Source organism: Sarcophilus harrisii, chromosome 4, assembly GCF_902635505.1.
Source record: "Sarcophilus harrisii chromosome 4, mSarHar1.11, whole genome shotgun sequence".
NCBI classification, from domain to species: Eukaryota; Metazoa; Chordata; class Mammalia; order Dasyuromorphia; family Dasyuridae; genus Sarcophilus; species Sarcophilus harrisii.
In genome coordinates this window covers 335,901,998-335,918,939 of record NC_045429.1, presented here as the reverse complement: position 1 = coordinate 335,918,939, position 16,942 = coordinate 335,901,998, and the positions used below count along the sequence as shown (strand labels likewise).

At 37.3% G+C, this 16,942-nt stretch overlaps 1 protein-coding gene across 1 annotated transcript; it reads left to right on the top strand.

The window, feature by feature from the left end:
- The first annotated feature begins 3,958 nt into the window (after window positions 1-3,958).
- Window positions 3,959-16,608, top strand: KRT25 (keratin 25). Its single transcript, XM_003768250.2, has 8 exons — window positions 3,959-4,437; window positions 5,961-6,043; window positions 6,971-7,127; window positions 10,170-10,331; window positions 10,435-10,560; window positions 11,952-12,169; window positions 14,424-14,491; window positions 16,152-16,608. Exons 1-8 carry the CDS (start codon window positions 4,015-4,017, stop codon window positions 16,259-16,261), a joined length of 1,347 nt encoding a protein of 448 aa, XP_003768298.1. The 5' UTR covers window positions 3,959-4,014; the 3' UTR covers window positions 16,262-16,608.
- Window positions 16,609-16,942: the final 334 nt, after the last annotated feature.

Sequence of the window (16,942 nt, the reverse complement as noted above, 5' to 3'; positions counted from 1 at the left end):
ATCACTTAGTCCTGTTTGTCTCAGTTTCCTCATCTGTCAAAGAAGCTAAAAAAGGAAATGGCAAACCCACTCCAGTGTCTTTGCCAAGAATACCCGAGTGGGGTCATATAAACAACTATAACAACAATAATGTCCAATTGGGAAAATGTATGATGTAAGCCTTTCCCAGTTCAATGAAGTTTCTGTGATCTGTAAGAGAGCCCTGTGGGAGCTCTTGGACCCAAGCTATCCAAGAATGAACCTAGGATTTTTGAAAAGTACAATGACATATATTAGCCAGATAAGTATCTTTCTCAGCATTAGTCATATTCTCTTGAGAATATTATTAAGGATATAAAATCCTAGTTTCATTCAAATTTCAATTCATATGCCACTTTGTATGGGAAACGTTTCCTAATCCTAGCTAGTTGTTAGTGCCTTCTCTCTGTTCAAATTAATTTGCATTTATTTATCTGTTTATTTATTTGTATTTTACTTCCTAATCCACTGTAGGTTATAAATTCCTTGAGGGCAGTAACTTAATATTGATTTGTCTTTATATCTTTCCTAGAAGACATTTAATAAATATTTGTTGTGTTATGTTGGAAAATGGTATGGGATGGTACTGAGCTGGATTGGAATGAAATGGTTCAAACTAGACTGGATTGAATGAAATTGGATTTCATTGTGTTGAGTATGGGTCCCTGCATTTTACAAAAGCATATGAAGAGCTGGAGACTCCAATAAAGGCCTAACTCAATATATTTTTCTTATCCAGTCATACTCAGTATATGCTCAATACATTTCATGTAATTTTCAAGAGCACAACCAGAAATAGCAAGTGGAGACTCTATTGAAGAAAGTTTCAGCTCAACATTTTAACTCTGATGTGACTGAGGAGTGAATTAAGGAACAGACCAAGAAAATACCAAGGTTTGGATATGGGAACACAGAAAAACCATAGTGCTATTTTCAGCAAGAGTGAAGAAGAGATAAGCATCTGTGCTGGATAATTTCAAGAGTCATCCGCCTAAAGGCAGGAGCTCAAATCAGATAAAATCTCAAGATCCCTTCCTGTTCAATGATTCTATGATTCTTAGCAAGATTAATTTGCCCTAGATCATCAAAATCATCAGGACATACAGAAAAGTGATGGGAAGCAGCTTTCTCAAGTTCCATATGACAGATAAGACTCCCCCGCCTCCATTTGCCCTACTATGTCATATCTTGGCCCAGACATTACCCTCTCTGACAATCCAATATTCTATATCCACATGAACTTCCATGTTTAACCTAGTGCTGCTACACTGACATTCATGTTCTATTTCCAAAGAAAGGGAGCTTATGCCAATTTTAGAAAACAACAAAAGTAACAAATACCTTTAACCATTCATACTCAAAAGGACAGTTTTCAGCAAAGGGAGACGGGATGATAGATTGAAAAGAATTCAGAAATCTGGATTCAATCCTACTTCTACCAATTACCATCTATCTGATGTTGGTTAAGTCACACCCTCTATGTATCTTTGTTTCCTCATCAGGGGATTCGACTAGGTTGGTCCCTGAAGTTCCTTATAACTCTATAGCCATGATTTTAAAGGCATAAACTTTTAGAAAGGGGAGTGATCTGCTTTCCATGAATTACTGAAGAATCTGCTAAAAGTAAAAAAAATAATGGACTCATACTTGAGATAGATGTGAATATATATGTGTATGTATATATATGTATATATACATACACATATATACACCTATTTCTTCATATGTTACAAATTTGCCTCATTTTGAGGCTGATAATTTAGTCTTTCAGTAAATAAAAAAAAAGAACTTATATACGGTGTCTAACTAATGTAGAATTCCAACTCTCCACCCAAGCTAAGTGTCAATCAAACAAAGAAAGAGGTCATATTTACTATCAGGGATATTTCTAAATTTGTAGGATCAGATATTCACATAAAATCTCTTGTAGTTCAGTTGTTTCAATTGTATCCCATCCTTTATGATGACGTTGGTAGCATTCTTAGCAAAGACACTGGAATAGCTTGCCATTTTTTGTCCATCTAATTTTAAAGATGAAATAACTGAGGCAAATTCTATTCCATTTGATATATTGAGTTGAGAAGAAATAATGGGAAAGTTGATATTTAGCATGAGCTGTGCAGCAGATATAAACCCACACAGCTGGGTTTTAATTCCCCAAGAGAATGATACCTGAATATAGAGAATTTCTATAATAAAATACCCCTGCACAAGACTCTATGGAAATGAAGTTCTAGTCCAGTGGATTTGCATAAATGTAGGCTTGTCTGCACAGATCTTGTATAGCTATCTTAATTCTAAAATAGGGGCAAAAGAATCTTGAGTTAGCAAAAGAAAAAAGAAAATCAGACATGGTCAAAGGCCATAGGAAACATAAGTTCAGATATAAAATAAATTAGACTTGTTCAGTTTTGCCTCATAGACAAGGTCTGATAACTAAGATATCAGAAGTTAGGGAAGTTAGGGAAATATTTAAACTTGATGTAAAAAAGACTTCCTTAGAATTTCAGATATCCGAAGCTGTCTGAAAGTGAAATAAGTGGTCTTGGAAAGTCATCAGTTCCCCTTTTCTAGAGATCACAAAACAGGAGCTGAAAGCTGGAGATGCTTTTGAGGTCACTTCTGTTCCATCATAGGTCGGACTGAAATTCCATCCAACTCTGAGTTTCTTTTTTTTTTTTAATTTTTTTTATTATAATAACTTTTTATTGACAGAACCCATGCCAGGATAATTTTTTACAACATTATCCCTTGCACTCATTTCTGTTCCGATTTTTCCCCTCTCTCCCTCCACCCCCTCCCCTAGATGGCAAGCAGTCCTATATATGTTGAATATGCCGCAGTATATGCTAGATATAATATATGTGTGCAGAACCGAACAGTTCTCTTGTTGCACAGGGAGAATTGGATTCAGAAGGTAAAAATAACCTGGGAAGAAAAACAAAAATGCAAACAGTTTACATTCATTTCCCAATGTTCTTTCTTTGGGTGTAGCTGCTTCTGTCCATCATTGATCAATTGAAACTGAATCAGGTCTCTTTATCAAAGAAATCCACTTCCATCAGAATACATCTTCATATAGTATCGTTGTTGAAGTATATAATGATCTCCTGGTTCTGCTCATTTCACTCAGCATCAGTTCATGTAAGTCTCGCCAATCCTCTCTGTATTCATCCTGCTGGTCATTTCTTACAGAACAATAATATTCCATAACATTCATATACCACAATTTACCCAACCATTCTCCAATTGAAGGACATCCATTCATTTTCCAGTTTCTAGCCATTACAAACAGGGCTGCCACAAACATTTTGGCACATACAGGTCCCTTTCCCTTCTTTAGTATTTCCTTGGGATATAAGCCCAGTAGTAGCACTGCTAGGTCAAAGGGCATGCACAGTTTGATAACTTTTTGGGTATAATTCCAGATTGCTCTCCAGAATGGTTGGATTCTTTCACAACTCCACCAACAATGCATCAGTGTCCCAGTTTTCCCGCATCCCCTCCAACATTCGTCGTTATTTTTTCCTGTCATCTTAGCCAATCTGACAGGTGTGGAGTGGTATGTCCAACTCTGAGTTTCTTTGATTCTATGAGACTATGAAGCTAAATTTTCTTTCTTCTCTCAGAATGATGACTTTAAGCTTCCAAAGATTGTAAGAGAGGCATTACTCATTCAAAATTAAAATCATAATAATAATCTGACATTGCTCCACCCAATACCAGTTTGGAGATAACAACCAACCTAGGGGCAACCACCCACCTACGGAAATGGACCCAGTAAAATTATTTACTAATTATGAAAACAAAAAAAGCATTCAATTAGGGCAACTTGCTGAATAGGCAAGCAGTGTTTTACTCGTGGTAGGCACAATTCAGGCAGAAACACCCTAGGGAATGGCTATAAAATAGGCAAACCAAGTCATTTCAAACACCAACACTCCATTTGGACTTCTTGACCACACAAGAAGACTCTGCACACACTCTCCATCAGCCATGTCTCTTTGCCTTTCCAGTGGTACCAGGAGATCTTGCTCCCGGCCCACAACAGGCTCTGTCCGGCTCTCTAGTGGAGGGTCAGGCTTTGGGACTGGAAGTACATGTGGGGTGACTGGAATTGGAAGCGGCTTTTCCTGTGCTTTTGGGAGCAGCTCCACTGTAGGAAATGGTAGCACTTCCTGTACTAGCTTCTTGGGGAGTGAAGGAGGACTTCTCTCTGGCAATGAAAAAGTGACCATGCAGAACCTTAATGACCGCCTGGCTTCTTACCTGGATAATGTACGTGCTCTGGAAGAGGCCAATGCTGAGCTGGAGGAGAAGATCAAAGGGTGGTATGAGAAATTTGGTCCTGGATCTTGCCGGGGGCTTGATCATGACTATAGCCGATATTTACCAATAATTGAAGATCTTAAGAATCAGGTAAGAAAATAATTTGGAGTGATTTTTATGAGATCCTGGTGTAAATGAAAAGAGTAATGAATTTGGACTCAGAAGATTTTGGATTAAAATCCCAGATCTAAAATTTATTATGTTCATTATAATCTCACATTCACCATCTTTTAAAATGAGTAAATTGAATCAGCTTATTGCAGTGGAGATTTTACTAGAATCAGAAAATTTTAATTATAACCCAGCCTTGGATACTAGTATTGTTATTCTGGAAAAGTCATTTAACTTCTTTAAAACTAGGTTTCTTCATCTTTTAAAAAAAAGGGGAGAGGAGATAATAATAAGAGCTATCTGGAAGCATCTTTTCAGGACCAAATGAAATGAAGTATATTGTATATATAAAGAGAGAGGGAGAAAAAGAGAGATATTATTTATGCATTATATATAAAGTATTTCTATATATTACATGTAATGCCTGTTTTATATACAGTGTATATAATGCATATTACATATATACACACATATATAATGAAGTTATGTTATGTACATATATCTATAGTGTTTTTTCAAACTTCAAAATACTACATAAGTGTAATATGTAACTTCCCTTCCAATTAAAAATAATAAATGCTTGTTGAATTCAACTAAGTTGATCTCCAACTCTAAATCAATAATTCTGTTGTTTTTTTTTTATCTTAAAATATAGTTATCCATAGAATCTATCCAGAAAAGTATTTTTAAGGTTCAGGATTCTTTTAAAAAATTTAAAAAGTTAATGGTCTTTGTTATTTAGTAGTAGTCATCTGACTCTTTGTGACTTCATTTGGAGTTTTCTTGGCAAGCAGTTTGCTATTCCTTTCTTGAGCCCATTTTATAGATGAGGAAATAAAGGCAAACAGGGTTAAATGACTTGTCCAGACTTATAGGCCAGTAAGTGTCTGAAGCTAGATTTGAACTCAGAAAGATGAATCTTCCTGACACCAATTCACCTTTGTGCACCATAGCACCACCTAAGCTCCCTTAATGTCCTTGTAAAGTTTAAAAATAAACTAGGAAACTTGGATATATCAACAAGCATAGCTGTTTTTTATTAATCTGAATTGATTAATTAATCCATTGTAAAAAATGTCTCCTAATGATGATACATATTTATCCAAAATAATGATTTTGATTTCCATTACTTCAACACATGAATGGAAGAAGGAGAGAGAGAAAATAGAATTTTACAGATTAAGACCTAAGGAGATTGGTATTTATATCAATAAAAGGAATGTACACATTGATATGAATCTGAGAACTCCACAAAAGAACTGAAGTCCTTCCTTTTTGGGGGGAGGGGGATGAAGCAATTGGAGTTAAGTGATTGGCCAGGGTCACAGCTAGAAAGAGGTAACTGGATTTGTATTCAGGTCCTCCTGACTCCAGGGCCAGGGCACTATCCACTATGACATCTAGCTGCCCCAGTCCTTCAATTTGCAATTCAAGAAAGGAAAAACTACAAAACTACCCATGCAACAATATTGTCAGAATATTGTCAACCTTTCCATTTCTAGATCATTGTTTCAACAACCAGCAATGCCAGTGCAGTCCTACAGATCGATAATGCCAGGCTCACTGCCGATGACTTCAGACTGAAGTAAGTGTGGGGAAAAGATGTTCAGGAGCAACAAAAGCCATCAAAGTTAACCTTCTTGCTGATCCTTTCATTAAATGTGGTGGGAAGAGTCCTAGATCTAGGTTTAAATTCTGACTCTGCTCTTTGACCTTGGGGGAAAAAATTGCCTCGCTTCTCTGAGTTTCAGTTTTCCTCATCTGCAAAATGAGAGAGTGGGTAAGATGATAATATTTATGGTTTAAAAAAATCTTGAAGCCAACATAGAATCAGTACAAAAAGCAAATGGAAGCAGTAGGAATCAAATGGGAGAAGAGAGGAAGAAAAGGTTTTATGTAGGAGATAAAATATGAGCTGAATTCATCTAGGGTCACTAACTGGGTGACCTCCTATAGTGGATAGGGTACTAGACCCAGAGTCAAGAAGAACTGAGTTCAAATCATCCTTCAGACAGTAGCTATGTGATCACAGAAAAGCAATAAACATTTATTAAGCTCTTCCTGTATACCAGGTGCTGTGTTAAGTGTTTGGGATACAAAAAAGACACACAAGACAGTCCCAGCCCTCAAGATCATGATCTAAAGGACAGATACATAACCTGTTTGAGTCTCAGTTTCCATATCTGTAAAATAAGAGAGTTAGACTCAGTGTCCTCTGAGATACTCAGCAACTCAAAATTTATTATCCTATAAGAAGCAGCAGTGAAGAAGGAATGTGTCTCAGGCACTGTCTGAGAAGTCCAATCGCTGGTAAATAAACAATCATGTTCATTGGCTTTGAGAGAAAAGAGACAACTCAAAACCTTAATGCAATACATTCACCTTTATAAAAGCTCCTGTAGTTGGAAACCTCAGGATGGGGCAAGATGCCAGCAATGGATCCCCTTTCTTTTGTGGTTAGGAGTTTCCCCAAACTATCCAAAGTAACAAAAATTCTTTAATACTCATTAAGGTTTGAAAGTGAACTGGCTTTTCATCAAAATGTTGAAGCTGATGTTAATGGGTTGCGAAGAGTCCTGGATGAGCTGACCCTGTGCCGAACGGATCTGGAGATTCAGTATGAAACTCTGAATGAGGAGCTGACTTACCTCAAGAAAAACCACAAGGAGGTAGGAATGCAGTTTCCTAACTCTCTTCTTTCTCTAAAAAGACAAACTATTCATAGTGAAATACAGTGCGAACTAGCTTTCTGATATAGCAATGCTATTGACCCATTATTTTAGTCCATAAACTGGGAATGGTATGGAGAAGCAGTATAATACAGGAAAAAAATGTTGGGTTTAATACTGGGAGGACCTGAATTCAGATTCCCCTATTCCCACCTCCTCCTTTTTCACTAACATTTCCCACTATAAGGACATGACCAGTTATCTTCCCCTTTTCTAGACTTTTGGTTCTTTCATGTGTTTTAAAAAAGAGAGAACAGGATTAGGTGACCTGTGAGATCTGGTCTAGCTCCAGACTTACGACACTATGATCCTACTCAAGGGATTACTCAATGTTTTTTCACCTGGCCCCTCATGTGATCAAGAGTTCCTATTTACCAAAAGGAAAAAAAATCATTCTAGCTAGCTGGCATTATCATCATCGTCTCACACGAAGGGATCCATTCTGCTGGTCTGAGTTGGATTCCCGGCAGTCACTAGCAGGTGACTCCAGTATCACAACAGCTTGCAGTTCCCAACTTTGATCAAAAGAACAAAAATGAATAATCTACATGTGGGTTAAACCTTTAACCTGGCTCTTATCAGCACTGTGTTTTTATTCACTGAACTACACAGTCATAGAAAAAATAAACTTATAGAAGATAATTCAGTAGAACCTTCAACATGAATTTCTAGATCACAGTGGGAACTTTGGAAAATCATGGTATACCTTAGGGGAAAATAACTTTAATAAGTGTCCTTACAAAATATTAAGAATTACTTTTGAGGTAGCTAGTTGGTATAGTAGATAGAGCACCAGCCCTGAAGTCAGGAGGAACTGAGTTCAAATCTGATCTCAGACATTTATGGCTTCTGTGACCCTGGGCTATGTGACCCTGGGCAAGTCACTTAACCCCAATTGATGCAGGGGGAAAAAATTACTTTTAAACAAGCATAAAGAAGTCCCTACATTCCAAAGAAGGTTACTTCCAAATATATACTCCCATGAAGTGATCATTCTGAAGCTTTTAGAAATATCTTTTAATCCTGTAGCATATTATTTTGAACATTGGCAGGAATTGGAAAACCTCATGTTCTGTGGAATGGGTTTGATTTGGGGGAATGTCAAAAATTCATTAGGAGCTAAGTCTCCTACTAGGGTGAGTGGGTAACTAATTGAAACAACCTTATTCTTCAAGAGCAAAATATAACTATAAAACAATGAGTGGGGTTTTTTTCTCCCTTTTAACAAATACACAAGAATTTGTTCATACGAAGGTATGATGTTGTTCAAAACAGTCCCCTGAGATTATTGTTTTGCAGTCCTTTCAATTGTTTCCAGTTCTTCATGATCCCACTTGAGGTTTTTTGGCAAAGAAATTAGTGGTTTGCCATTTCTAGCTCATTTAACAAATGAGAAAATTGAGGTAAACAGGATTAAGTGACTTACCAGTGTCACATAACTAACGTATTTGGAGCTGTATTTGAACTCAGATCTTTCTGGTTCCTGGTCCAGCACACTATCTACTGTGCCATCTAGCTACCTATGGTACCATATATATAGTACATATATGGTACATATAGGGATCCTGAGATATTTCACATTTATTACAATGATGTCACCACTACTCCAAACATTTTGAAAGTTCTTTTTGGAATAGCCTTCATGCTAATTAATGACTCAGTCTCATGATTAGTCATATTCTAGCTCTATTTAAAGATATTACTATTGCTGGTGTTATGTCTCATACCTTCAGTTATCTTTTTTTTTTCACAACAATCTCACAACATCTGTTCTGCAAATCCATTTCCTTCATCTTAATTAGTGTAATCCAATTGCATATGAGTGAAGTGCTTAATATGAATTTAGGTTTTAACTGGGGAATAGATTTCAGTCTCTTTTTGCAAGGAAATCTAATTGATAGCTTCTTTAAGAAGTTATCCTCTGGGGAAAAAATTTAGTTTGTATGATATATGACTAATTTATGATTTCAGAGCTATGTATCCTCAACAATGCAGAAATTTCTTAAATTTAGGCTTTAGCTAGGTTAAAAGTATATCATAATAACAGCTAGCATGTACATACTGTTTTAAGGTCTGTAAAGCACTTCATAAATATTATGTTACTTACATCAGCACCAATCCCTGAATAAAATAAAGTGTGGTTAAAGAAATGAAGTCTATTTAACCTAGATACAAGAAAACTAAGGAAAGACATGAAAATGGCCTTGGAACATTTCAATAGATTTTTTATGGCAAAGGACTCTGAAGGATGCAATTCAACATAAAATAAGTATAGTGGAGTTAAGGAGAATGAATATAACATCATAGAAAAGAGTGGGGAATTTGGGATTTGGAGACTTGTGTCTCATACTATTGAGCAGTGTGATTTTGATCAAGTGATAACAATGATGATAATGATGATAAATAATATATTATTATATTTTATAACTATATAATATATAATTATATGTATAACATGTTATGTATTATATGTATATATTATATTTATGTTGTACAAAGTGCATTTATATATATATATATTACTTTATTTGATCCTCATTACAATCTCAGGAGAAAGGTACCATTGTTATTCCAATTTTACAAATAGGAAACACAGATACAGAAAGTTTAAGTAATTTGCCCAAGGTCACAGGGTAGTTAATTGTGTTGGGCAGAATTCGAACTCAGATCTTGAATCCAAATCCAGATGCCATATATACAGGTCACATTTTTAATTATTTCAGTCTGTCAGACTCTTCATAAGCCCATTGGGGTTTTCTTGGCAAAGTAATACTAGAGTAGTTTGGCATCTCCTCCTCCAGCTCATTTGACAGTTGAGGAAATTGAGATAGTTAAGTGACTTGTCCAGGGTCACACAGTTAAAACATATCTAAGGCAGGATTTGAACTCAGGTCTTATTCCAGATCCAGCACTTCATCACCTAGCTTCCCCTTTACATTACCTAGGTGCCCTCATATTTCCTTCCCATCTTTCTGTTTCTAGGAGATGCAAGCTCTCCAGTGCGCTGCTGGAGGAAACGTGAATGTGGAGATGAACGCAGCTCCGGGGGTGGATCTGACCCTTCTGCTGAACAATATGAGGGCTGAGTACGAGGACCTGGCTGAGCAGAACCGCAAGGATGCTGAAGCCTGGTTCAATGAAAAGGTTCATCTCTTTGGGAGGTTTGGGGGTGAGGGGCTTAATGTCTCTGGCGCTCCAGTAGTAGTCCCAGAACTAAGATTCGGCTGCCTTTTCCGTGGTGTTTCAGAGCGCATCCCTGCAGCAGCAGATTTCGGATGATGTGGGAGCCACGACTTCAGCGCGCAATGAACTGACCGAAATGAAACGCACCCTTCAAACCTTAGAAATTGAACTTCAGTCTCTCTTAGCCACGGTAGGACACGGGTGACTTCTCAGCTGTCTGGGGGACAGGGTTCTGATTGGCAGGGCAAGCTGCAGCTTAGCAGCAATGGGATGGACTCCGCAGGCTCACCTAATGTGATGCTACCTGAATGGGAGGCTGAGATGAGGTGATTGTTGCTGCCACCTTGTGGAAAGGACAGGCAAAGGAGTAAGCATTCCCACAGTCTTGCTCTGGTCCAAAGCTCTGGTCCTCCCTCCCTGGGTATGGCTTCGATCATTTTTATATCACTTAAAAATCAGCTGTTAAAAAAAATCCTACCGGAGATGGATTTTCTATCTTCTTTCTCTTCCCAGTCCAATTCATCTTTGGCACATATGTTAATTATACTCAAAATCCCTGCTGCCTACAAATTAAATTGGATGCCGTGGCATCACTTCCCTAATGTCATGGTCCTCTTGGAGAACAAAAGACAAACAACAACAATTTAATAAATACAGACCCTTTAAGACCCAAGCTATCTGATGCCTTCTTGTTTTGCAGTTCTGGCTTATATTTATTTCCCACAACATATGCTAATTGAGTGCTGTCCATGTCCTGAATGAGTTGCAGATTTTCCTATCTGCATTATTTCTTAAGTTCTATTCTGAGAAATTTTCCTTGATTTTTTCTTCTTTTACTTGTTTCTCAAGTTAGAAAATATACTTTGCATTAGCAATTTTCTTGGGACTTTCCTACATATTCATCTGGGTGTTTTGTGTTACATTTTTCCATCTGTTTCGGTGTCCCCTGACTATAGTGTAAGCTTTTGAGGGTCAGTTTTACAAAGGCAGTGACCCTGATCACTAATTTTTTTTTAATAATTCTCTAGAACAAAGCATAGTGCTCAGCACAAAATCATACCTTCTGCCCCACGGAGCATTGATCAGTATCAGTCCCTGTTAGGACCTTCTTCTATTATCAGAGGTTTTTGGCAACTGGGAAACCAATGATTTTTTTTTTCATGCGAGCTTTTGAAATGTCATGAAATATTTGGGTTTGACAATCACAGCAAACCTCCACCTCAAAATGAAGAATTTTACATTTCATAATAAGGAAGGGTAGGGGTCCTGAATTTGGACCAGACTGCAAATTTCTCACTCTGCTATTTATTATCTCTGGCTTTAGGTAGGGCATTTTACTCTTCTCAGTCTCACTTTCTTCATTTCTAAATCGAGGAAGTTGGATCAGATAGCCACTCAGGTCCCTTCTTGCTCTGTCTGCATCCATGAACCTATAATCTCATGATCCCAAGACTTGACTTGCATGCTTAGGAAATTCATAGGAAAGTCCAAAGGCTCATTCAAAGCTCTTAGTGGGAAGAATCTCACGTCTATATGGATCTGAAAATTCTTCCTATACATTCTTTTGTTTGCCTGTAACAGAAACACTCTCTTGAATGCTCACTGACCGAGACAGAAGGGAATTACTGTGTGCAGCTGTCACAAATCCAGGCTCAGATTGGGGCTCTAGAGGAGCAACTGCAGCAAGTCAGGACTGAGACCGAGGGCCAGAAGCTGGAGTATGAGCAGCTCCTGCATATCAAGGTCTATCTGGAGAAGGAAATTGAAACCTACTGCCTCCTGATTGATGGGGATGAAGGGTAAGTAAACCGCATGGAACAATGAATGGAACATTGGGTCTGGAGTCACAAAAATCTGAGTTTAAAACTGTCCTCAGACTTTTATAAACTGTGCAATCCTGGGCAAGTCACTGAAATTCTGAATCAGTTTCCCTATCTATAAAATGGGAATAACAATAGCATCCACCTCCCAGAGCTGTTATAAAGATCAAAAGATATTGTATTTTCATAGCATTTAACAGAATGCCTGGCATATAGTAAGTGCTTAATAACTTTATTTCCTCCCTCCCTGGATAAAGCAAACTCTACATAAGACAAATTATGTTGAACTTGTTATCAACTTGGGTTCTTAGAAAATGAATGAGCATTAACTCAACCGTAAATTATCCAGAGAAAAACATGAAATGTGATGTTAAGGGCAGCTAGATGGCACAATAGACAGAGTACCCACCCTGGCATCAGAAGGTCCTGAGTTCAAATGTGGCACAAATATTTACTACCTGTGTGATTCAGGCCAAGTTTCTTAACCCCAATTGCCTCCCCTTCCCACCATTTAATAGAACAGGTGCACCTTTCATCACAGAAAAGTGAAAAATGTTACACTCTCATTCAGTGATTGAGTTTTTTTCCAGCAGTTAAATATACTGCATAGATTCTCACCAAAATTCTTTTTTATAATTTTTAATTTTATCAAATACATGCAAAGATAGTTTTCAACATTTACTTTTGCAAAACTTTGTGCTCCAAATTTTTCTCCTTTTCTCCCCCTTCTAACCTTCTCCTATAGACAGCAAACAGTCCAACATAATTTAAACATATCTTACCAAAATTCTTAATAAAATCTAATAGTAAAAGGCAGTAGAGAGTGCTGGACCTAGAGTCAAGAAGGCCTCAGTTCAAGTCCCATCCCTGATATAAAAGTGACAATTATATCACGGATGAGGCACTTAACTTCTCAGACCCTTCTCTCCATCCTTGCCAAGCACCTTTCTCAAAAACAATGCTAGTTATAATCTTCTAACCTTATCCTAGATTCAGAGCTAGAAGGGCCATTGTAGGAAATTAATCCAATCCTCTCATTTTATAAATGAGGGATCTGGGATTCAGAGATTATGACTTGCCCAGGTTCACAGAGCTAGTAACAAATGAACAAAAAATAATTATTTACTAGGCACCAGGCACTGGGGATGATACCAGAAAAAGGATATAGTTAGTGTCTGTGTTCAAGGAGTTAAATTCTAGTCAGGAAGGGAAGCATTCAGGAGAGTTGAAATGCAGAGAAGAAGGAGAGGGCTAGGGGGTCTTAAGTTCCAATTTCAGGGCAGATGGCAAATCCCAAGAGCAATTAGGAATCACAGGGGCATCTACCCTTCAGGAGCAGCTACCATTGGGAGAGCAAGAATGGATTTAAGAGTCAGAACAGAGAGGAAGGCACTGTTCAGTCTAGAGAAGAGGCATTGACAGAAAGGTGAGGGTGAATTCTGAGGAAAATAGGGCTTCAAATAGAGCCATCTGCTGATGGAGTCTCAGGAGGCTTTCTTATGGAGGCAGTGAGAAGTGAGGCCCCAGTTAATGCATGTCAGTTGTGGGTGTTGAACTTGGATCATCCTGGCTCCAGGTACAGTACCCTACATACTACATACATCATACGATCCTTATAGATGGAGAGAATTGAGTTTCCAGTCTGAAAGTTCCTAAGCCAAAAACAATTAGAAAGAAAGTGAAAGAGACAGAGACAAAAACAGAAATAGAGAGACAGTGAGAAGAAGGGAGGAAAGGAAGAAGGGAGGGAGGAAAAGAGAGTGAGGAGAAAGGGAGAGAGAAAAAAATAAAGCAAAAATCCTCTAGTCAATAGAAGCCAGGGGATAATAGAAAAGAGTACCTAAGGGGCAAATGATAGCCATTCAAATAAATGAAAGGTTATCACATAAAAGATGGACTCTATTTATTCTGATTGACTCCAGAAGATAGAGGGTTGACATTATGTCATGTCATGAAGGTTACAACAAAGCACATTTAAGTTCAATGTCAGAGAAAATTTCTTAACACTTACAGCCTTCCCAAAGTAAAATAAGCTGACTTGGGAGGCAGTAAGATTTCCCTCCTTGAAGATCTTCAAGCACAGGTGGGATACCTGCTGCTTGGATGAGCTGCAGAGAAAATCTTTTTCAGGAATAAGTTAATCTACAGGGCCCTGAGGTCCCTTTTGAGTTTAGGATTTGGTCCCTGAGCTTCTCCCCTTTAAGATGCATTCAACCACCATCTATTTCCACAGAGCTTGCAAATCTGGAAGTTACAAGTCTAAAGATCTTGGATCTGGAAATCTGGGAAGTCAAGCTAAAGGTAAATAGAATGAAATCCTGTTTCTAAACTACACTAGTTGAATTATAATCATCCTTCCAAATCATATTCCTATTACCAGATCTTCATAGATTATAAGCTTTCTGAAAATACTTCATTTCATCACATCACAATTTTCCTAGTGCCTAGCTCAGTGTCTTAGCCACGTGAGAGCTTAAATATGTATTTAATTGAACTTAAAATAGAAATATTTACATTGTAATAATTTGACTAAAATGTAACATATAATGCATAAATAATATATAAACTAAATATGATAAACTACAATGATACATTAATTTAATAATAAATATATAATGAATAGATTATAACAAATACTAATGGACTATGTCTTTATATAAATATAATAGATAATTATGTCCCCAAAGTAGCAAGTGTACATCTTTTTAATTGGCCAAATGTTAATAAAAAGTTATATCACTCTAATGTTTTTTAAGGTTTGCAATGCACTTTCACTACAGTAACCCTATAATCATCCCCATTTTATAGATGGAGAAACTGAAACTCAGACAGATTAAGACTAAATCTCACAATTAATAAGTGTCAAAGTCAGGCCTTCTGGTATCAGCACAGTGCATTGCAGATATTTCCATTACTTTTTAATGCATTTTTCATTAGTTCATTCAATCTGGTTCCCAGACCAGTGTTTTTTTCCTTTATATCACAATGTCTATGAGGTGGACCTGATGGCAACACAAAGATATGACCAATAGTATTAGAACACCTTGGATTTGTATGATATAAAATCCAATTAAGTCATATGTTTCATCATATATATTTATTCAGCTTCTTTTTATTTTTAAAGTTTTATCATTCTTTTGATTTTACAATGTAGTTATTTCTCCTTAATATAGCCATCACATCTTAATATACGCAATATATCCATAATACCAATGCATTCTATTTTATTCTATATTACACATATTATATACACATAGTATATATCACACAATATATTATAGCATATAGAACATATTGTTGTACATTAATATATTATAATATAGCATGATATATGTTATGATACACTATAATATAAAATAATATATAATGTGTAGTCCTAAACCAGTAATCTTAGAGAGGTACCTGGACTACTTAGAGAGTAAGTAATTTGTTTAGGAATGCACAGGTCACTAATCTGTACATACGGATTTCTGAGTTTACTGACTTAATTCTAAAATTTAATATTATCCATATTTGATTATATTTTCATTTATTTTGTTAAATATTTCACTTTATTATTACATTTTAATGCAGTTGGGGCACTTGGACACCAAATGAGCCTATAGGCTGGGTATCTGACATCTCTGATTTCCATTCCTAAACCATCTTCCACATATCACTCCCTTGCTTATACCTGCTTCATCGTTTCACTAATTAGTTTTCTCATAATTCTCTGAGCTCCTCATCTTCCCTTCTTATAGAGCAGTGACCATACCCTGACCACATTTTGTTGGACCATTCCCCAGTTTATGGGTACCTTTTTGTTACACAAGGAGTGCCGCTGGGGATGTAGGCTTGTGTAGGGAGCCTCTCTTTCTCAGATTAGTCTTCTTAGAGCACGCCCCTTTGGGGGATGGGTGGGACATGGGATCTCTCTTATACTTCCAAACTTCTAAAGGTTTCTTTTCCATTTTCTCTCCAGAATTGGGCAAAGCCATCGTGGTGAAAAAGGTGCTTGAGGAAATTGACCAACGAAGCAAAGTCCTCACTACCAGGCTCCAGTCTCTGGAAGAGAAAGCCCCAAACAATTAATCAGAGATGAGAAACAGCAGGTCTCATGCTCAAGGCCTTTAAAGAAAAGGAATTGAGAAACCATCTGGATATATAATCAGCTCTAAGAAAAAAAAATGTAGTTTTCCTTTTAGTTCCTGAAATGTAGCTTCTTTCTTTGCAATAGGCGTGGCCAAACTTGCTTACACACACACACACACACACTCTCTCTCTCTCTCTCTCTCACATTTATGGAAGGTAGCATCATCTAGCATAAGATCATTTGAAGCAGCCCCACCTACAACCGTGTCATTGGTGGAGGTCAAAGATGATGATGACCTCATCTGTTGGGATTTCTTAGTACTCAATAAACTTTCTCTTGCAAGTTATCTTTGGGGCCTTTTGTTGTCTTACCTCCAAAATTCATAGTCACAACCCAGGTAGCATGAGGTAGTGGATAAACCTATCTTTGCATCTGGAAAGACCAGCCATCTTTGACATATTCTGGCTCTAAGCCACTGGGCAAAACTCTCAATTTCTCAGGGCTCTAAGCCAGAAAAGGGGACCATTAATGGGGGTCATTAGAAGGCATCTGGGTGGCTCATGAGTTAAATACACAGGGCTACAAATCAGTGTAGAGCAGCTAGATGCTGCTACGGATAAAGCACTGGGCCTGAAATGAGGAAAACCTGAATCCAGATCTAGCCTCAAATACTTAGTAGC